This window comes from Ceratotherium simum, chromosome 6, assembly GCF_057802395.1.
Source record: "Ceratotherium simum simum isolate JZ-2026a chromosome 6, ASM5780239v1, whole genome shotgun sequence".
NCBI lineage: Eukaryota > Metazoa > Chordata > Mammalia > Perissodactyla > Rhinocerotidae > Ceratotherium > Ceratotherium simum.
Genome location: NC_141905.1, coordinates 85068465 through 85090814, shown reverse-complemented (window position 1 = coordinate 85090814; position 22350 = coordinate 85068465). Strand labels below are relative to the sequence as shown.

Genomic DNA, 22350 nt, shown 5'->3' with positions numbered 1-22350 from the left:
CCATGCTGATGGAGCATCCACAATGCGAGCACTAAGGGGGAAAAGGACAACCTGAAAAGAAGGCACCATTGCTGTCTCACTAGTACACCAACAGGGATAGAGGATTTATCAGTGAGTGGGGATTTGGGGATGGGAGACAGCCGTTCAGATCACAAAAACAGTTATATAGCACCAATCTCTCATAAGGTCTTCCTTCCACTGGACCATAGATCCACAGCTGTGAACACCAGCCAACATGAGGTGGGAAGGATTTCTAGAAGAGCTCAAGGGCCACTCTGTACAAATGTGGGCCTCCTGGTTCATATGCTTCTGCCAGGTCCAAGCTCCCCTACACTGGATCAGATCAACTCTCCCCTTGGCTTCAGGTCCCTGCACAACATGTCCCTTCATGGGTGACTTCCACTGGCATTAGAGAATTTTAGTCAGTGGGTCTTTGAAGACCTTATTTGCCACCTGTCAGAAACTGCCCAGAGTAAATGATATCAAGCTGACTAAGACACCGCCTGCAGCCCTGGAAAGGGTGTCCTGGGCCACCAGGAGGACAGGGCACGGGAACAGATAACTTCATGCCATCCCATCCCACCACCGTCCCAGACCATTCAGTGAACAGACTGGGAGAGGCAGGACCAGTGACGTCCAGGGCATGGACAAGGACACGCTGATGCATGCTCTTTCTTGCAAAAGCGGTGGCGAGAAAGAAGTAGACTCTTGGGGAAATGTATGTGTAAGAACATTCTAATGGAATGCCTTCCACTGCAGCGGAAGAACACAGGAGCAGCGACTTTGGGGAACTTGAGAAAAGCCAATTTGTAATACACGTTTTTGAAATTCCAATAATAGTTTGATGCAGTTTAATCCCGAGTAAAATGGCAGGTTTTTCTTCTGAATCCAGCAGGTCCCCTCTCCACTCCAACTGTAAGAGTATAATCCAACTGGACATAATCCATATTTCATGAACAGGAGCACATTCATAGCCCCACTCCGAAAGACATAGCAACCTTAAAAAAAAATAAGCTACATCACATGTTTAAAACACTGAAGTTTTGTAAAAACAAAAAACCATAACGTCTTCCCCTCACTCCATTAGCTTTGCACATCTGCTATAAAAGTGGAGCCAATTTAAGCCCTTGTTGATGTGACTAATAAGGTTAGATAATTGGATTGGTGGCAGATTAAACAGCAGCCAGCCAGCCCTGTCCTAGAAGCTCCCTGGGGTGGAGGCAGGGATGGCTGTGCACTGCTGTTCTGTCCACGTGCCCACTCACGACATATTCACCGACACCTCCTACCAGGAATAGAGGGCATGCCTCGCGCTCCAGGAAGAGCAGCCGATGAAAGACGAGAGTTGAACTGAGAACAAAAAGCAGTTAGAAGAGATATAGCACGTTGAGAGACAAATGCTGTGGTCCAAGAGAGCCCTGGACTAGGGACTGAGAGAAGCAGGTGGGTGCTGGAGATGAGACAAGTCATTGCAGCCCACCAGGGAGGCCAGGAGAGCAACCACACATAAGGCCAGTATAACCTGTACCCATAAAACCAAATGACAAGGAGCCTGGCAGAAATGGGGACCATGGGAAAGCAGCAGGTCTGGGAAGGATGACATGCCACCTGGGAGGCTAAGATAGGCCAACAGAAAAAAATAAATGGAGATATCCCAATAGAAAAGAAAATTAATCTTCTCCCGATTCACAAGAACAGATTAACATAGCAGAGAAACTTCTTCACGAGTTTTAGTTTTTCTGCCTTTATTTTAAAAACCTTTGGTGTGTCCTACCACTTGTTTGAGAAGGTACAAGCAGACGACAACACAAATGAACAAACGGGCAGTGACTATTGACCAAAAAATTCAAGGAGCTGACTGTGCTTAGCCTGATAGTGGGTTTTGTGGACCTGTGTCTTCAGTGTATGCTTTTATTTACACACATCCAAGCAAGGCACGTTTAATGCTAATGAAATTGTTTTTGAGATGGAATTAAATGGGCATAACTACTGCATGGTATTATTCAAGCAGCTGGTTTTCTGGAAAGATTGGACAGATTCTGAAGCCACCACTGGGGGCAGAGAGTTGAGAATGGAGGCAAAAATGCCATGACTCTCATTAACTTTGTGCCGTTTACTGACAAACCTGAGACCCCTGTGAATTGGAGAAAATGAAGCACTTCTGCAGAAGATTATTGTAGGATATTTTAAAGCTATAGTGAAACAGAAATGAAACAAAAATGGGAAGAAGAAGAGGAACAACTCAGAAACCAAACTTTCACATCTTTATTCCAACTGCCTTTGATCATATTTTGACCCCAAGAAAAATGACAATGTTTTGAAGGACTTTGAGCTTAGTTTCCTGGGCTAGGAACATTTATCTATATAAACACATTTTTCTCCTTTACCTGATTCTTTAATTTAATAGCATTTTCTCATAAGGTCCTCCTTTGAGGCTTGAGTCACATAAAATTCAAAAAGTCAGACATATTTTCAGCCTGGGAAGAAGCATTTTCACTTACAATTCCTAGTTCTGGTGAGTTGGCAGTGACATTGGACCATGATTTAGTGATAAGGCAGTGAAGATGGGTCAAATCTTACAGCAATAATATTAAAAAATTTGGTAATAATGTCAAAAGTTACAAAAATATTTTGAATCAGCAATTCCAATTTTGAGAATGTATGTCAGGAAAACTTTCAAAACAAATTCAAGCTCTATGCACGAATATGTTCAATGCACATTTATTCACAGCAATGAAAATCTGCAAACAACCTAAATGCCCAACTAAAGGGATGGATAAGAAAAGACTAGCCAACTCATTTTATGAAATGTAATGCCATCATTAAAATCATTACTACATTGTAATCAAAGAAAATGTCTTTGATATATTGTCAAACAAAAAGGACAACAAAAAAATTTGGACAATGTTAACAACATTACATAACATATGTACAAAGACTGATAATGAACCAGAGAAACAAAAACAGCTGTTCTTTTAAAACAGTCTCTTTAATTTTACAAATAAATAAATGTAAGGAAATCTCCTTCACCCATGGAAAGAAAGCAAGAAACAAAGAAGGAAGGAAAGAAGGAAGGGCAGGCTTTATGGTTTTCATTTTATTCACTTTTTATGACATCTCTTTCGAGTAGATTCTATTTCATTCTGATTTTACAGCTCTGAATTGGAGACACAAAAATGTTCAGTGGTTTTCTCAAGGCCCAGGTCATGGTCTACCTGACGTCAGTATCTAAAGTCAACTCCTATTCAATGAGCAGGGGTTCTTTTAGCCTTGTATCTCTGTTTTTTGTTCTGGGAAATAGCAAAACTGTTCTTCATGGCCACTACCCTTGTGCAGTAACGACAAGGACTGACCAATTAAAATCTACAAACTAGTCAAAGCTCCCTTAAACTAGAAAGTACAAAGGTGGGGAAGGAAAATGTTTCCTTGAAACATTGGATCCCTTAAAATCATGCTACTGCAATTGATGCAGTTTTGGCTTCCTATCAATATAGGAATTTTCCTCAAAATTCCTCAAAAATCAACGTAAAATGCCTAGTACATTAACTTACTTGAATTACTCTAATATTTGGACAAATGCAGCTTTCAATTTAGAGGACTCTCTGGCATTTGGGGTTTTCTCTCGCCTCCTGCAAAGCATCATGACCAAACCACTATACACCACAGAGAAGCTCACCGTGTGTGCATATGTGTAGGTTTGCATGTGTGGGTGTCTACCCACCCAGGAATCCATAAACTCCACACTTATTTTCATGGAATCCAGGGAAGGAGATTTTGTTACTTCTCAAGCATAAATTATTCAGATTTTATCCTTCCTGTTGATATACTATGTCTCCAGCACTTTACATACAGTTTCTTTGAGGAATTCTCATCAGTTCCATTGCACAGGTAAAAGACTGAGACATGCACATAAGAGAATAAAAGCAAAGACTTTAGACTTTAAAATAACATAACTCCACAGTAAGCAGCCAGTCTGGGAGACTACAGTAACATCCGATTAAATGCTCTATGAGTGCACATACCAAAGAAGATGAAAAAGATACTTTCATCCATGGTTTACTGTGTAAGTAAATCCAGATAAACATAAGTAAAAGCTAAAAACTGAGAACAATCCCCTCTAAGGATGATAGGTTTCTTCAATAAGGAAAGTCCTAGGATTTTTCTCTTATACGCTGTAGGAAATTATGTTTTCCACGTTCAACATCTTTAACTCTACAACTACCTACAAGCCTCTGTCAAGGTTCCAGGCTTGTCCCCCTGGTTCTCCCCAAGCCACTTACCGCAAACCTATGTCCTTACCATCTGGAAGCTTCGGGTGGAATGGAATTCACACTGCATCATATCAAAGAAGATGGGAATAGTGGCTTTGCGAAGTTCTGTCTCAGGAATTAATGTCATTTCTAATATTGGGCCGACCATTTCTGGAATGAACTTTATCTTGTGTTGACCTTGAATAAAGAAATACATTTTTAAGAAATCTAAAAAAGGATTCTAAAATGTGCTTCAATGGACAAAACAAAACAACACAGATCATTGTGATTTTGAATCTTAGGATCTTGGGAATGTGCATCCATTTCTCATCTGCTAGCAACAATTTTGAACGTGTCCAGCCTTTAGTATAAGAAGTGGACTGTATTCCAAATTCTGTAAGTGAAGGTATTAAAAAATTCATCCAATATAAGGCCTGTAGTCATAACTTGTCTGTATAGAAGACAAAACTCCATTTCACAAATAGACAATTATGTCACATGGATCAAGGATATGAGCAGCTAACAGGGACCCAGTATTGGATAGAGCACGGCTGGGAGACGGGACACTTGGTATCTAACTTTGCGGACGATGAACAAGAGTTGATGAAGCGGGAGAGTTAGAGCAGATGGTCTCTTGGGTCCTCTCTATCTCCAACATCTTAGGATGAAGTATTTACTATTTAGAACCTCTGCAAATAATGCAGAGTGATGTCTGGAACATTCTTTTTGTTTTTTTTAAAGATTTTATTTATTTATTCCCCGCCCCCCCAAAGCCCCAGTAGCTAGTTGTATGTCATAGCTGCACATCCTTCTAGTTGCTGTATGTGGGACGTGGCCTCAGCATGGCGGGAGAAGCCGTGCGTCGGTGCGCGCCCGAGATCCGAACCCGGGCCGCCAGCAGCGGAGCTCGCGCACTCAACCCCTAAGCCACGGGGCCGGCCCGTCTGGAACATTCTGAATGACTGCAGTCAAAGAAATCAAAGCACAGGCCTCAGAATATGAAGTTGTGAAAATAGAAATGGTTCTGCCTGCCTTGGTTATTGTTTGATTGGAAAATGCTCGTCTAAATAACTACTTCATTAATCTTATCTCACCCATTGCGTCCAGACATGATTTTTAAAGAATTCAGGAAAGGTTTCTCAAAAGTTGTTTTTTAAACAAATGCTATTGCCATTGTGAATAATAAAAAATATTATAATATTAGCTAACATTTCCTAAGTACTTACTATATGACAAGCCTCGTAGAAAACGTCTCATTGAATTCTCATGATAACCTTGGGAGATAGCTACCATTCCCATTTTTCTTTTTAACCAACTTTATTTTATTTTTTTAATAGACTTTATTTTTGACAGCAAAACTGAGCAGAAGGTGCAGAGATTTCCCCCATTGCCCTGCCCTCACATGTGCATGGCCTCCCCATTATCAGCATCCTCCACTAGAGTGGGCACCATTCCTAACCCTGTTTTACAGATGAGGAAACGGGTCCATTCCCAAGGCCAAAAAGCTGTTCAGTGAGGATGAAGGAGCAGGATTGGAAGCCGGGGCTGTGATTCTGAAGCGTCAGCTGTGCTCCTCATTTTAACGATTCCTTTCCTGTCTGCCTGCCACGGGCTCTTTCCAGGGCACTAGGGCTCTCCGCTGCTCTGTAACGGAAATGGTGCTGGCTGTCCACACGACCCCCTTGTCTCCCTGCTGCACTAGTCACCCAGACGCGGAGGACAGCGACCTGTCATTTTTTCCAGCACTGCTGGGATATCACAATTCTAAAATGATTCCCCCAGAAAGTAGAGACTGGCTTCTTGCAGATAACATTTTTCTTTTCTGTTTCAATTATTTCTGTTGAAAATCGTGGTATCCTTCCTTTCGAGCCCTCTGCTATTGACTCAGACAGACACTGCTAACTCAGACTCTCCATTTTTTTCCGGCTGCATTGTGCTCTCCCCCTACAGTGGCCCCCAGGTCCTTTGGGTATGCTGCTTCTCAATTCCTGAGGGCTGGGAACGACGTGAGTGAGCTTATAGAAAACTTGAAGTGAACCAAAGAAGGACCGAGGGAAGGCGGAGGGAAGAAGCTGCAGCAACCACCAGCTGCTGGAAAACTCATTTCTAAAAAAAGAGGGAACTGGCCTTATTTGAGTGATATAATGTAATTTAGAGGCAGGTCCTATCAAGAGAGTGGTCTTTTAAAGTCCTACCCCTTTCTCTTTGTTTTTTATTTTTTTGCTGAGGAAGACTGGCCCTGAGCTAACATCCATGCTGATCTTCCTCCACTTTATGTGGGATGCCACCACAGCATGGCCTGACAAGCAGTGCATCGGTGCGCACCCGGGATCCGAACCCGGGCCGCCAGCAGCAAAGCGCACAATTAACCACTACGCCATGGGGTGGCCCCACCCCCTTCTCTTTAATTTCAGAAATCTTGATTTATTTTCATTTCACCCCATTACAATTTATATCATTTCATTTCATTTCTAACATAAAACAGAAGCATGCACAAGAAACTAAATGCTTGAATGACTTATCTGCGACCTTTTGTTATTAACACTGGCAGTTTATCCAGAGTTAATCAATCTTATTAATATTTTTACACAACCAGGAAATAGAATGGATACTCTAAAGAATTAGTTTTCTTTATAAGTCAGCTAATATAGATTTCTGTAAAGACAGCCATTCAACAAATTTGGCTAGTATAAATGATCACACTTAGCAAAATACATAATCCTCTTAATTAGCCAAATTAATATATTTCTAAAATTTGTATGGAGTGGACACATACACAAAATGTAATCTTCAATAAGGAATCTGAATATAATTAAAATCCTATTTTCGGTAATATTTTGACTAAGGCTATAATAATGTGATTCTCATCACTTTCCCAAAAGCTTAATGGTTCTGAAAGGCATGTAACTGCAGCAAAGCATTCTCTTAAAAATGCTATTATATCCAGTCTCTCAGGTGACACTTTTCTTGTATTATGCCTAAAAAATGTCAGAGCCAATGTTTCAGAAAACAGATGATAGTGACAGCGAGTTGTTCATCAACCACAATTTGAGTGTCAAAGAGTGCTCTGTCAATGACAGCTTTTATTGTTCCGAGCTGGGAGGAGCAGAGATGGCTGTAACAAGTGGTCGCAGATACAGGGATTGGAAAAATTAGTGACAAAAGCCACGGTCTCCTAATCTTCAATTATCACCCTTCCCATTAATACAGGAAACACTGGCCTGGGTCAGCGCCGAGCTCTGTCTATGATGATATCCCTGGGGATTAACCTTCGAGAAGGAAGGATCCTCAAGGTGAGTAGGACTGGGTGAGGTTCTTCAGTATTCATCTTTTTTTTTGACATTTGCATTATGGATTTCCCCTGGAATATATCTTGCTCTAATTTAATGATGGACTCAGGTTTGTAATCAATGAGGATCAAGGTGACTCCTGCAGTGTAGACTTCAAGAAAAAGAGGATGCACTTTTTTTTCCCTTTTGAGACGGAGGAAGAACAAGCTAATTATCAGATGACAATGGGAATATGTCACCTCCGCTCACCTTGCCAATCTCCTAGTTACTCCTCCTAAATTCCTTAAAACCCACCGGAGTCTTTCTTCTAGTTACAAACACGGAGCTGTTGCCCCTGGGAGTGGAACTTGCTCTCTCAGGGAAGCCAGGTTCTCCCCCAACGGCAGCCTCTCGGGGGTGTTTGGATGATCTCCTTACAATCACCAGTGATCAGAAATCCAGGATATTAAACGTAGTCTTAGCCCTGGAAAGTCTCCATATACACAAAGATAGACAGAGCAAAAAATTCCATCACCCAGTCAAACTGATGAGGCCTCCTTGCATGTGGGTTTTAATGAAAAGCACACAATTTGTCCAGTCCTCAAAAATACCCATGAAGGGGATCCCTGCATGGAAGATCTCCCAGACCAAACCCAGCCCATAAAAATCTTGTGGCGAGCACATCTGTTCTGACTGGATTGGATATACCGGCCGACTCCAGCGTGCTGTATGTAATAAAATGTAAATCGAGGTGACGACAGTGAGATGAGGTGCTCCGGCAGGCTGCCTCAAGGAGCACACTTTGATAAATAACTGAAGAGCTGGGTAAATAAGCACATTTCTTCCCTTTTTTTGGAAAGAGTCTGCTTTTGATTTTTCTCTTTCAGACTCAAAACATGACAGGTTTGGGAGGAAAAAAAACCCGTGCTGCCCTGTCCCATGGGGCAGTGCCATTTTTGCACTTGCATTAAATCCAGCAAAATAGACCCCAGATGCTTTCCCCGAAGCTCTGCGTGGAGGTGCGATCTGAGACACTCGTCTCAGTGTACCCACTTATGACTGGAAAGACTCAAGGAAGAAACAGTCTCATGGAGCATTAGGCTTAAGCACTGATCGAGTGATAGGTGACTAATTGTAGGATGATAAATTTATCTGACTTCTATTTTTATTTTCTTGGCAGAGCTGGCTAGATAAGCCTGCCAGTATGTTCCCAAACCTGAGCCCATTAAAAAAAAAAAAAAAAAAAAAAAAGCTGTGTAGAAAATAGGTTGTGTACATCTTGGGTAATTGAGATGTGCTGTCATAAATTTCCAGAGTGGCGGCCTTGGCAATGACATTCGTAGGCAGGATCCCACACCTGAGATTCGCAGCAGGAAAGAGACAGGCTGCCCAAGGTGACCCCATGGAGCTATTCGTAGTCATTTTGAGGCGCTGCTTGGAGCAGATCCTGTGGGAAGCTGATACTTTTATTATTATTTTTTTAACTTACAAAAATAATTTAATTATTTTACGAGCAAAGAACCCAATTACATTGGTCGATGGTATTTTCTCGCTGTTAGCAGCTCCCTGCCCTTAGCTGACCATGGTCATGGTTTACGTCTGACCTCTTGGCGGCTTCTCATGCCAGAGATGATGTTCCTGGCTGAAAAGCTACAAAACACAGATCTTATGCATCCGTCGCCGTATTCAGATCAGCACCTGACAGACAGGATGAATGGGGATTTGCTCTCTTAACTGCATCCTTGATGTTGCAAATCACAAGTCTCCCTCACTTTACTCAGCCTGTCTGGAGCATAATGACAGATAATGTCAAGAGAGAATGTCACAGGGTGCAGGTTCTACGTCCACGCAGAGCACAGGCAGATGGAGCTCGGCCGACCAGCTCTGCATCCTCACCCGGGAGCTTCTGCACTGGATTTTTATTCCTGAGAACCCAGCTGGCGCCTCATGCTAAACCAAGCTTCTTAATTTCTATGTTGTTGGTATTATCCAAAACAGTTTTGTTTTTTTTTTTTGTGAGGAAGATCGGCCCTGAGCTAACATCTGCCGATCCTCCTCTTTTTGCTGAGGAAGACCGGCCCTGGGCTAACATCCATGCCCATCTTCCTCCACTTTATATGGGACGCCACCACAGCATGGCCTGACAAGCAGTGCGTCGGTGCGTGCCCGGGATCTGAACTGGCAAACCCCGGGCCGGCGCAGCGGAGTGCACACACTTAACCACTTGTGCCACTGGGCCGGCCCACAAAACAGTTTTAAAGAGCTGATTTACAGCACAGTGCATCCTCAGAAGGGCGAGGCTTCACGAGGGCCTGGAGGTGGCATCACAGAGAAGCTTCCACTCCCTTCCTACCTTCCTTCATTGCAATCACGCGAATGGACAGAATGAGATGGAGCCAGTTTCAAAGGGTGCCCAATCTCCGGGACTACAGAGGTGACAATGAAAACAATCTTTATAAAAAGAAAACCAGGGGCGGCCCGTGGCTTAGCGGTTAAGTGCACACGCTCAGCTATCGGCGGCCCAGGTTGGGATCCTGGGCGCACACCGATGCACTGCTTCTCCAGCCATGCTAAGGCCGCGTCCCACATACAGCAACTAGAAGGATGTGCAACTATGACATACAATTATCTGCTGGGGCTACTGGGAAAAAAAAAAAAGGAGGAGGATTGGTGATAGATGTTAGCTCAGAGCCGGTCTTCCTCAGCAAAAGGAGGACTAGCATGGATGTTAGCTCAGGGCTGATCTCCCTCACAAAATAAATAAATACATACATACATACATACATACATAAATAAATAAATAAAAAGAAAACCAGACAGGCAGGAGCACCATCAGCCAGGCCAGCTGTGGTTCGAGCCAAGTTTTTTGGAGGCCCCTCAGTGGAGGGGCCACAGAGGAGGGGAGGGTCATGGGGGAGCAGTAAGGGGCCAGGGTGGGCTGAGTTGGGGCAGCAGCTATTTATCAAGCATATTTTAATATGTTAATGATCAGTCTGAGTATCCACCAGAGTGGATGTCCCTAGTTATCCTAAGTGATGTGAAAAATATTATCAAGGCACTCAGAATGAAGCACCGTCGTTTGAAAATATACCTGAAACTGTCCTTTTGGGGGAAATACATGATTCATAGTTTGTACGTTAGAGTTGAAACTGAACAACTCATAAGAAGGGGTTGTCACTCTCTTAGGAAGGGCCAGGGTGAAAGATGGCCTCAGAGAGGACCCCGTGCAGAGTAGCAGTAGGTCCACGCTGAGAGCTGGCCCTGGCAGGTGCAGCACATATCACCTCTGCCACGGATGCTGGCACCTAGAAAAACCTTGGACTCCCTCTCGTCCAGCAGAGAAGAACTCCCTTCATTGCCATCTCTCTGAATGTCCCTCCGCATCCTCTCCTGCCCCTCTCTCTAAGGGGGCTACATTTGGTCTCTTCCTGGCATGAGTCCTGCAGTATCTGGCCAGCCAGGGCAAATGACAAATGCATCTGTCAGAGTATGATCAATTAAAATGACTCATGAATGGTCCTCCTCCCTGTTCCAGAAGGCTTAGCATTTCATTACTGAGATCATCATCAGATATATATAAAGAATTATTGAGCTTCAGGATTGGAAGGCTCTTGAAAACTTTGGTTCATCATCTTTATCTTACAGCCTTGAAAACTAATGGAAGCCCAGAAAGACTGGGTCATGTGACTGAGGCCATACAGCCAGGCAGGGATGAGGATGAAAACTGCAGTGGGACTCAAGTCTCTTCACTCAGAGCCCAGGCTCCTGCTCTACCCAGGGATGGCAGGATGACCGACGACAGGACGGGGCCTGGAAGGTTCTGTGTTGGAGATGTAGCAAGCCCTTTGACAGATGATAGCCAGTACTTAGATTCTGGACTTTTAAGCTGCTGCAGCAAGGACAGGGCAGAGAGTTTCCTTAAGGGGTCCTCAGCTGCCTCCAGTACTGATACCCGAACAGCATGTGGGGTACAGGTCCTACCTACACGGAGAACACAGGCAGACAGAGCCGTGCCGACCAGCTCTGCATCTGCACGCGGGGGCTCCTGCACTCAATTTTTATTCCTGAGAACCCAGCTGGTGCCTCACGTTAAACCAAGCTTCTTAATTTCTATGTTGTTAGTATTACCCATAGAGGATCTTACAGACCTTTTTCCCCAAGGCGTTCTGCATTTATTTTTCTGCGTAAAGACCTATTTGAAAAGACTCTCTCCTTCATATAAACAGGAAGACAGAAGAATATTTAGAAATTCTAACTTTCCCTAGAGATGTGATTGGGCCTTCCTTTGCACATGTTTGCTGACATCCGGGATGGATGTCAAGAAGGATATGGAGTCAAATCCCTCTGAGGAAATCTGGCCTCAGTTGAAAAGAGGCCACCTTGAACTTGCTGACTGCTAAGCCAAATCATAGGCATGGCCCACATAACACTGCTCCTGTCTGCTCAAAGGTCCTCAGGAGGGTGAAGGAGTCCAGTTCCACGCCTTCATCAAAAACCATGTCTCGTTTTTATCACCTTGTTTCGTTCTGCCCAAGAAATATCAATATATGAGGGCATCTTTGTAGCCACACTCTCCAGCCACCAAGGGGAGCAGGAAGCTAGTCAAGAAGCAAGCGAGTTGGGAGGCAGTTCAGTTACCCCAGCCCTGGTGGAACAAATGAAACCCTGATGCAGTGGGGCACCTACAGAGACATGTGGACAGACGCCTGCCTCCTACAGGAGAAAGGAGTCACTGCAGGCTTCATGTGCCAATCTGAGGGAAGCAAGCAGAGCGTGGACGACTCTGAGGCAGGAAATGCAACTGAAGCCTTGCACAGGACCACGCATGGCACTGAAGAAAGACGCCTGGGACACCTGGGCACAAAGCAAGCTGAGAGTGGGGGACAGGTGCCAGGAAGAGCCTAACCTCAACTAAGAGACAGGCCAGGTTCACAGCGGACAAAGTAAAGTTGGTGAGAGGACACCAAATTATAGTCAGTTATTATTCCTGTAAGGAGCTCATCTAAAAGAATGACATGTCAGAGTGCTCGACCTTTTAACACAGAACTCCCGCTTATTTTAACGAATTAAATTATATTAATTTCTTATCTTTTTTTCTTTTCCTTTTTATCGTGGTAAGAACACTTAAGATGAGATCTATTCTCACAAATGTTTAAGGGTTCCATACAGTATTGTTAACTTTAGGGACTATGTCGTACAGCAGATCTCTAGAACTTATTCATCTTGCATAGCTGAAACTTTGTACCCTTTGACCAATACCTCCCCATTTCCTCCTCCCTCTCCCCATCCCTGACAACTACCACTCTTATCTCTGCTTCTATGAGCTTGACTCCTTTAGATATTTAAGTGGAATCATGCAGTATTTGTCCTTCTGTGACTAGCTTTTTTCACTTAGCATAATGTCCTCCAGATTCTTCTATGCTTTTGCATAAGGCAGGATTTCCTTTTTTTTTTTAAGGCTGAATAATATTCCATCATATATATATGGACATTTAGGTTGTTTTCACATTTTGGTTATTGTGAATAATGCTGCAATAAACATGGGAATGCAGATATCTCATCAAGATCCTGATTTCAATTCATTTGGACACATACCCAGGAGTGGGATAGCTGGTTCATGTTATTTCTATTATTAATTTTTAAAGAAAAATCCATACTGTTCCCCATAGCAGATGCATCATTTAACATTCCCACCAACCACATACAAGGGTTCACATTTCTCTACATCCTCACCAATACCTATTTTCTTTTATTTTTTTCATAATAGCCATCCTGACAGGTGTGAGGTAATAGCTCACTGAGGTTTTGATTTACATTTCCCTGATGATTAGTGATGCTGAGCACATTTTCATATATCTATCGACCATTTGTATTTCTTCTGTTGTCTGCTTTAAGTCCTTTGCCCATTTTTTTTTTTGTGAGGAAGATTAGCCCTGAGCTAACATCTGTTGCCAATCCTCCTCTTTTTGCTGAGGAAGATTGGCCCTGGGCCAACATCCATGCCCACCTTCCTCTACTTTATATGTGGGATGCCTGCCACAGCATGGCTTGATAAGCGGTACACAGGTCCATACCCGGGATCTGAACCCACGAACCCCAGGCTGCCAAAGTGGAGCAGGCGAACTAACCACTATGCCACTGGGCCGGCCCCCTTTGCCCATTTTTTAATTGGGTTATTTGGGGTTTTTGGTATTGAATTGTAGGAGTTCTTTATATATTTTGGATGTTAATCTCTTATCAGATACTGAGTTTGCAAATATTTTCTCCCATCCACAGGCTGCCTTTTTATTTTGTTGCTTCCTTCCTTTGCTATGCAGAAGCTTTTTAGTTTGATGTTGTCCTACTTGTCTATTTTTGCTTTTGTTGCCTGTGCTTTTGGTGTCATTTCCAAGAAATCATTGCCAAGACCAATGTCAAGAAGCTTTTCTCCTATGGTTTCTTCTAGGAGTTTTATAGGTCCAGGTCTTATGTTTAAGTCGTTATTCCATTTTGAGTTGATTTTTGTATAAGTTGTAAGATAAGGGTCCAATTTAATCCTTTTGCATGTGGATATCCATTTTTCACAACATCATTTGTTGAAGTGACTATCCTTTCCCCATTGTGTATTCTTGGCTCCCAAGTCAAAGATCAGTTGACTGTATATGCATGGGCTTATTTCTAGGCTCTCTATTCTGTTCCATTGGTCTGTATGTCTGTATTTATGCCAGTATCATGCTGTTTTGATTTGTGTAGCTTTGTAATACAGTTTGAAACAGGAAGTATGATGATTTCACCTTTGTTCTTCTTTCTCAGGATTGCTTTGGCTACTTGGGATCTTTTGTGGTTCCATATGAATTTCAGGATTGTCTTTTTAAAGTCTATTAAATGTCTATTTTTAATGTCTATTAAAAAATTGTGTTTTTTAATTAAAAAATGCCATTGGAATTTTGAAGAGGATAACACTGAGTCTGTAAATTGCTTTGGATAATATAAACATTTTAACAACATCAAGCCTTCCAATCCATGAACACAAGATGTCTTTACATTTATTTGCGTTTAATTTCTTTCATCAGTGTTTTGTAGTTTTCAATATAAAATTGAAAGGTACATTCCTTCCATACCTAGTTTGTTGCGAGTTTTTATCATGAAAGGGTGTTGAATTTTGTCAAGTACTTTTTCTGCATCTATTGAGATACAGTCATGTGCTGCATAATGATGTCTTGGTCAACAATGGACCACATATACAACGGTGGTTCCATAAGACTAGTAACACATAGCCTAGATGTGTAGCAGGCTATACCATCTAGGTTTCTGTAAGCACACTCTATGATGTTTGCACAACAACAAAATTGCCTAACGATGCATTTCTCAGAACCTATCCCCATCATTAAGCAATACATGACTGTAATTATATGATTTTTATCCTTCATTCTATTAATGTAATGTATTACTTTTATTGATCTGGGTATGTGGAACCATCCTTCCATCCCAGGAATAAATCCCACCTGATCATGGTGTATGATGCTTTTAATGTGCTGTTGAATTCTGTTTGCTAATATTTTATCAAGGATTTTTGCATCTATGTTCATCAGAGATAGTGGCCTACAGTTTTCCTTTCTTGTAGTGTCTTTGCCTGGCTTTGGGATTAGGGTAATGCTTGCTTTTTAAAATGAGTTTGGAAGTGTCCCCTCCTCTTCGATTTTTTGACAGAGTATGAAAAGGATTGGCATTAATTCTTCTTTAAATGTTGGGTAGAATTTGCCAGTGAAGCCGTCTGGTCCCAGGCTTTTTGTTGGTAAGTTTTTGATTGGTGATTCTATTTCCTTACTCGTTGTTGGTCTGTTCAGATTTTATAATTCTTCTTGATTCAGTCATGGTAGGTTGTATGTTTCTAGGAATTTATCCATTTTCTTCTAGGTCATCCAATTTGTTGGTATATAATTATTCACAGTAATCACTCATGATACTTTCTTTTTCTGTGATATCAGATGTAATGTCTCCCCTTTCGTTTGTGATTTTATTTATTTATGTCTTCTCTCCTTTTTTCTTAGTTAATCTAGCTAAAGGTTTGTCAATTTTGTTTATCTTTTCAAAAAACCAACTCTTAGTTTTGTTGAATTTTTCTATTTTCTATTTCATTTATTTCTGCTCTAATCTTTATTATTTCCTTCCTTTTGCTAACTTTAGGTTTAACTTGTTCTTCTTTTCCTAGTTCCTTGAGATGTAAAGTCAGATTGTTTATTTGAGATCTGTCTTCACTAGCAAAGCCAACACAATAGACCAAATGGACCTAACAGACATATGTACAACATTCCACATAACAGCAGCAGAATACACATTTTTCTCAAGCATACACGGAACATTCTTTAGGATAGAGCATATGTTAGGTCATAAAAGAATCCTTCACAAATTTAAGGAGACTGAAATCATACCAAGTATCTTTTCTGACTGTCACGGAATGAAACTAGAAATCAGTAATGGAAAGAGAATTAGAAAACTCACAAATTGTGGAAATTAAGAAACATACTCCTGAACAACCAAGGGATCAAAGAAGAAATCAAAAGGGAAAGCAGAAAGTATCTTGAGACGAATGAAAATGAAAACACAACATATCAAAACGTATGAGATGCAGCAAAAGCAATACTAAGAGGGAAGTTTGTAGTGATAAACACCTACATTAATTTCTTATCTTAAACATGCATATCCCTTATAATTTTGATTGCACATGCATGTTGTGCTACCCCCACCTGGTGGCAGTGTACCTAAATACAGGGTCCAGTTTTGAGCAGGCAAATAAACTCTTTTGAAGGTAGAGTATATGAAACTGAATACAATAAGTGATGGCATACGTAACAGCAGGATGAGCAACATAGTTTGAAGCATGAGAAACTGAGAGAACATTAGTGATGCCCAGGAGCAAAGGAGTTCCAAGGCTGAGCTGTGTTCATCTGACACAAGCGGGTGCTCTACTGATTTTTCTATTTGCCCCACCAATCAGATTTTCTTCCCTTTACTTCGGTCTTCTGTCTCTTATTTACTGAAAACAGTTATTGCAAAGAATAGCAATTGCTCTCTGAGCAACAGAAGCAATTCAGATTTTTAAGATGCCCCAAAATGGACAATGAGCCAACGTCACCACCCACCACAGATTCAAGATAGTTACCATGTTGCCCTGAAATCCCGGTTACTCACCGAGGTTGTACCACATGTCTCTGATTTCGAAGCCAATCTGTCTCCTCATATCTCCATACCTGAAAACCAGGGATAGGAAAAACGCTGAGTCACTCTACAGAGAATTGAACATCAGACTTGGATTGCTTTTAAGTGCAATTAAAGTCTCCCATCACTGAGACAAATAAAGAGAGTGTAAAAGCTTCAACTTCCTTTGCCACCAAAGGGCACTGAAGGAGGAGGACTCCAGCAGGAGAATCTCACTTTCCCATCCCCACAGATTATATAACATCCCCCCACTGTGGGAACCTGGGGGAGGTGGTGGAGAGTAATGAATGGGTTTTCCTTTCTTCAGTCTCTAATGGGAAGCGAAAGAGACCCGTCTCCTTGGCCTGAGGGGGAGTTTGTTTTCCAAGCATGTTGTTAGCATCCAGGCACTGCAGACACCTAATGGCATCCCTCAACCCTGCTCACATTAAGCAGCTTTCACACGTTAAAATTAAGCCCTGGAGTCTACAGTCAGAGCTGGGAAGGCCTTCTGCATATCTCCCATTCTTCTTTACCATTTTCAGTGTATGGAAGGGCTGAACATCTAAAGATGTCAACAAAGATTCCCTGGTTTTTGTTTATCAGGGAAAATAAATGCTAATTTTCCTCCCAGTGGGTCAGCAGAGGAGGTGTTTCGTGAGTAAACAGAATTTGATGCTTCAGAAGATAAACCTTTATTAGTTTGTGAGCAATTTAACTTTTTCCTTTATTGCCTAAGGAAAAGGTTGATTATATTAAAATTAATTTGTAAAATTATCGTACAGTATTGCAGTTTTGCAGCTGTGTCATCAAGCCGGCTCTGTTCGTCTTCTTGTCAGCTGATGTGGAAAGAAAAGCTCTGATTACAGATGACTGAGTTAGGGCTTAAAGGCAAAGATCCTGGCTGGTAAATCAACCACCAAGCTGGCTGCCACCTTATTATAGGTCTCCAGTGCCCTACGCACCTGTCTGTCACTTAGGCAAGAGAGGGCTGCAGGCCACTGATAATCTCAACCAGGGAAGGTGAAAACTGCCTGGCAGCTTCCTCACAGACGTCAACATTGGGGGCACCACAGCTGTACAGTGGCCACGGCCCGTGGTACAGATGGAGAAACTGAATGGGGAGCATAAGCCCCTTCCTACGAGGACAAGCTGGTCCTCCAAGGTAAATGTATTACCTTCCCGCCTAGCCCGACAACCAGGTGAGCACTGGGCAGGTAAATTCGGTGAGTGAGAGGGGGGATCTCTGCCAGGGAATGAGCCCATCCCCAATGCCACAGTGAGGAGAGGTCCGCCCACTGCCAGTTTCCACTGACAGCAAAGCTACTGGACCTGAGTTTGTGGGTGACAGGAGGGCACCCTTCAGTGTCTAACTGGCACCTCAAATTGCCGAAGGGGCATCCAATCTGAGCACCATTATGTTGTGCGTCCTTTTGAGGCTTGTAGAGCTGTTTTACAATTCCATTTTGCTCCTGCACAAATGCCAAAGTGGTCCCTGCAGCCGCTGCAGCCCAGGCCCAGAGAGGATGAGGTTGGCTGCATGATGAGCTGGGAGACTGGCATCCTTCCGACATTTACCAGGGGAAGACGATCGTGAAGAGTAAAACCATGCTCCACGCCCAGCGCCAATGTTTCCTGCCAAGGTTGGCGAGGTTCTCGCGGGAGAGGTGGGTGAGTCGCCGCTCTGGGGAGTGGGCATCCGGCGAGTCAGGGACATGGCATTGCAGGGAGGACCCTGAGAACACACACACCCCAACCCCTGCAAGCACGGGTTCAGACTTCAGCACACTGAGGGGGCCAGAGGCCCCAGAGGAGGTGTGAGCCAGTCCTGGGGGGTTGGCCTGCCGTTGATCAACTAACTCAAGCTTTAAATGCTCTTCTAACAGCCAAGCCATTCCTTCTCATCCTGGGATATCTCTCAAAAAATAAGAAGGGCTAATGCGAGACAGTTTGGGTCATTCAGGAGCGACCTGACGTCTCATGATGTCACGGAATCACGTCATTTGCCATTTCTCCAGAGCTGGAGTGGACAGCTGGACGCCTGGAGGCCCGCGTGGAGAGGGCAGCCTGAGCCACTCCTTAAGGTGCTGATGGAGGGCGAGGGGCTCACGGACGTCTGGTTTACATTGTCCAGTTCCGCTTTACTGTCTTGTACGTAGAAAATAACGTGCCTTCACAGTATTTGAGAACGGGGGGTATTAGCAAAGATCTGAGAGCACACCCCTCATGAGAGTCGGGCCTAGTGTATAAAGGTGCCAAAAAAGTGGTTTTCCTCGTCAAAGAAGACAAAGGTGCCCAAAGCCAGAACAAAGGTAACAAGAGGAGTAAGGAGCTAGAAGGTGGCAGGCGAGACTGAATCTCCCTGGCAGCAAGATTGATCTTTTCTTTAGTTTTAATAAGAAGGCAGCTTTGATGAATCTACACACGTCTCAGCATAATCCCCAAATAGAGTTACAGCTGTCACCAGAACTCAAGAGGGATCCCCGAACCATTTGTACCTTCTTCCCGAGGAGGAGAAAAAAGCAATAATTGAGAATGTCTGGGCTAACGCTCATTACCTGGAAACAGGATTGCAGAGCTGGGGCAACCTTAGGGATCATAGCTAAGTTCATCTCCAACAATTTATCGTTGAGGGAAATGAACCAGTCCTAGAGGGGAGAAACAAAAGAACTTGGCGAAGGTCACAAGCAAGGAGAGAGGAGATTCCAAGTCTCCAGACTCCAAAATCCGTGTTCTTGCCCCACAGCACACGCCTCGAGGACCAGCAAGGACAGATTTCCATGATGTCACAGTGCAGCGCTGTGTCGCATCTCTCAGAGTGTGTTCGTTTCATTTGAGTCTGGCAAGAAGACCATGAGCTGAGCGAGAAGCCATTGCTGTGGCCATCCTTCCACTGAGGAAGCAGAGGTTCCTAGTGGTGAACTGACAGGCCTGGCTCCACAAAGCCAGAGCAGCACGGAGCTCAGGTCACCTGGAGCTTCCCACCACGCCCAGCTCACCTGCGCCCACCCAAAAGGTCAGTGAGCACCTTCAAACTGCGTGTTCCACAGGGGTACCAGGAGGCAACCTTTCCACAGCCCAAGTAGATCTCAGATCCCACATCCAGGCCTCCACCTCTGACCTAAAATAGTGTCAATATGGTCTTGGAGGCTTTATCTCAGCACCTGGTTTCCTGAATCTTCACCCCAAGAGCAGAAAACCCATGTCCACCAGAGATAGCCCAAGTTTAGGGGTAAGGTTGACCTGAGCCCAAATCTAAGCACACTGGGCAAGTTACCTGACAACTCTGACCCTCAGTCTCCTCATCTGTAGTACTGGGATAATGATGCATGATGCTCATCTCCCAGGCTTTTGTGAGACAGAGGAAGAAGATGCCCCTGTCTGTCCCAGCAAGCACTGAAGCCAGCCAGGCTGGTCCTTCCTTAAAAGCTCAGACTGGACAGCATTGCAGCATCCCCCTCATGGCTGCAATGGTCATTTAGATCAATTCGTTCAATGAGCACTACTCATTGATTGATTAATTACTGAATACTTACTGGAGGCCAGGCACAGAGCTAATATGGGAATATTAATATAATGTGGAGAACACACAAGACTCCCAGACCGTGAGGGGCTATTAGCATGGTAGTAGAGATGGACATTAAACAAATAATCACTCAAGATATACATATATATGTACACACAGTAATTGTTGCGAGGTCGTGATCATGGCTCTTTAGAAAAAACAGAAGGAGTGAGAGAATTTAACAGTGGGTCCAGGTCGGCTGTGGCAGGAGTTCCCTGGGAGGGTATTATTTGCCCTAAGATTTGAAGAAGGAGAGATGTAATCCAGACAAAGAGGGGAAGGAAGAGCTCTCCAGGCAGAGGAACCAGCAGGTGGAAAGGCCCAGTAGCAGGGAGGCAGCAGGTGGGCATATGGACCAAAGAAGGCAGTGTGACAGGAGGACAGAGAGCCCACTCCTCCTTAAGAGAGCAAGGGGGTGGTGTGCTGTGAGCAGAGGCTGCAAGGCAGGTTTTTTAAAGTATTTTTTTTAGTTTCACAAACTTTTTTTGAAATAAAAAATATATTTTACTTTACTAACCAGCACACATATAAATATATGTGTACAAAAGTTTGATGAAATAATATTTAACCTTACTACCTTCAATGACCTCCAATGCTTTCTTATATTCTATTTCATTGGGGAAAAAAACTATGTTGGGCATGGCTATTGTGGGTTGAATTGTGTCCTCCATAAAGATATATTCAAGTCTTAACTCCTATTACCTGTGAACGTGACCTTATATGGAAATAGGGTCTTTGCAGATGGAATCACGTTAAGATGACGTCATACTGGATTTGGGGAGAGGAGGTTAAATCCAAGGACTGGTGTCCTTACAAGGAGAGGGAGATTCAGAGACACAGACACACAGGGCAGAAGGTCATGTGAAGGTGGAGGCAGAGACTGGAGTTATGCATCCACAGACAAGGAATGCCCAGGATTGGGGCAACCAGCAGAAGCAAGGAGAGAGGCAGAGAACAGACTCTCCCTTGGGGCCTCCAGAAGGAAGCAAGTCTGGCAACACCTTGGTTTTGACTGCTGGCCTCCCTAACTATGAGACAACAGATTTCTGTTGTTTCAAGCCGCCGAGTTTGTGTTAATTGTTATGGCAGATGACTCCAGGAAACTAACACAATGATCCAACAAGTTGCTATCCTGACCCAACAAGGGGTTGAGAAGCACAGTTTGAAAAATGCTATCTTAAGGAGAGAGAATAGAATGAGAAGGCCTAAGACCAAGATGTGAGGAGCTCCACCACTTAGTGGTCGGGTGGAGGAGTATGAACCTGAGGAGGGAACAAGGGGCCAGAAAGCCGGAGGAAAACCTGGAGTGGAGTTCTGGGAGTGAGAAAAGAGGTGGGCTACCGGGGCCTGCAGCCAGATTCGGGAGTGGCAGGAGGCTGAGGAATGGAGAGACACGGAGGTAGGCGGCGGGAGATGACGGGTGGAGTGAGACATTGTTATTTTAAAGGGAAAGATTGGTAAGTTCCGGGGGAGGTGGGAGGAGGTGGGACCCCATACGTGACCGATGGGAATAAACCTTATTAGACACAGGGGTTTGACGTGTCCTACGCTGCCTAAAGTTTTATCCTGTTCGATAGAGCACAGCATCAGCAATGCATGCCAGATACTTAACTTTTCCAAAAGAGGGGCTGGCCCAGTGGCGTAGCAGTTAAGTTCACACATTCTGCTTCGGCAGCCCGGGGTTCGCCAGTTCAGATCCTGGGCCCTGACCTACTCACTGCTCATCCAGCCATGCTGAGGTGGTGTCTCACATAGAAGAACTAGAAGGACCTACAACTAGGATATATGACTATGTACTGGGGCTTTGGGGAGAAAAAAAGAAAAAGAGGAAGATTGGCAACAGATGTTAGCTCAGGGCCAATCTTCCTCAAAAACAAAACAAAACAAAACTTTTCCAACAGGAACTTGGCACAGGGTTACCAACTGTTGAGTCTGTCTCCCTGGACTCCCTTCTAATTCTTGGTTTATAGTGAATTTATTTGGAATAATTTGAGTTTTTTGGAAAAAAAATTAGCACAAACACAAATTAAACATCATATTTCCTGTTACAATTTGGAAGGTATAATCACAGCTTCAGATGCAGTCACAC

At 43.5% G+C, this 22350-nt stretch overlaps 1 protein-coding gene across 3 annotated transcripts in view; it reads right to left on the bottom strand.

The window, feature by feature from the left end:
- The window catches only part of DOCK1 (dedicator of cytokinesis 1), a 505015-nt gene that overhangs the window by 77402 nt on the left and 405263 nt on the right, over positions 1–22350 (bottom strand). For all 3 annotated transcript variants that reach the window (XM_014794062.2, XM_014794063.2, XM_087432851.1), the window contains 2 exons: positions 16691–16749; positions 4300–4448 (listed from right to left, as the gene is read on the bottom strand). In XM_014794062.2, coding sequence (XP_014649548.1) covers positions 4300–4448; positions 16691–16749 — 208 coding nt within the window. The remainder of the gene's footprint in view (positions 1–4299; positions 4449–16690; positions 16750–22350) is intronic.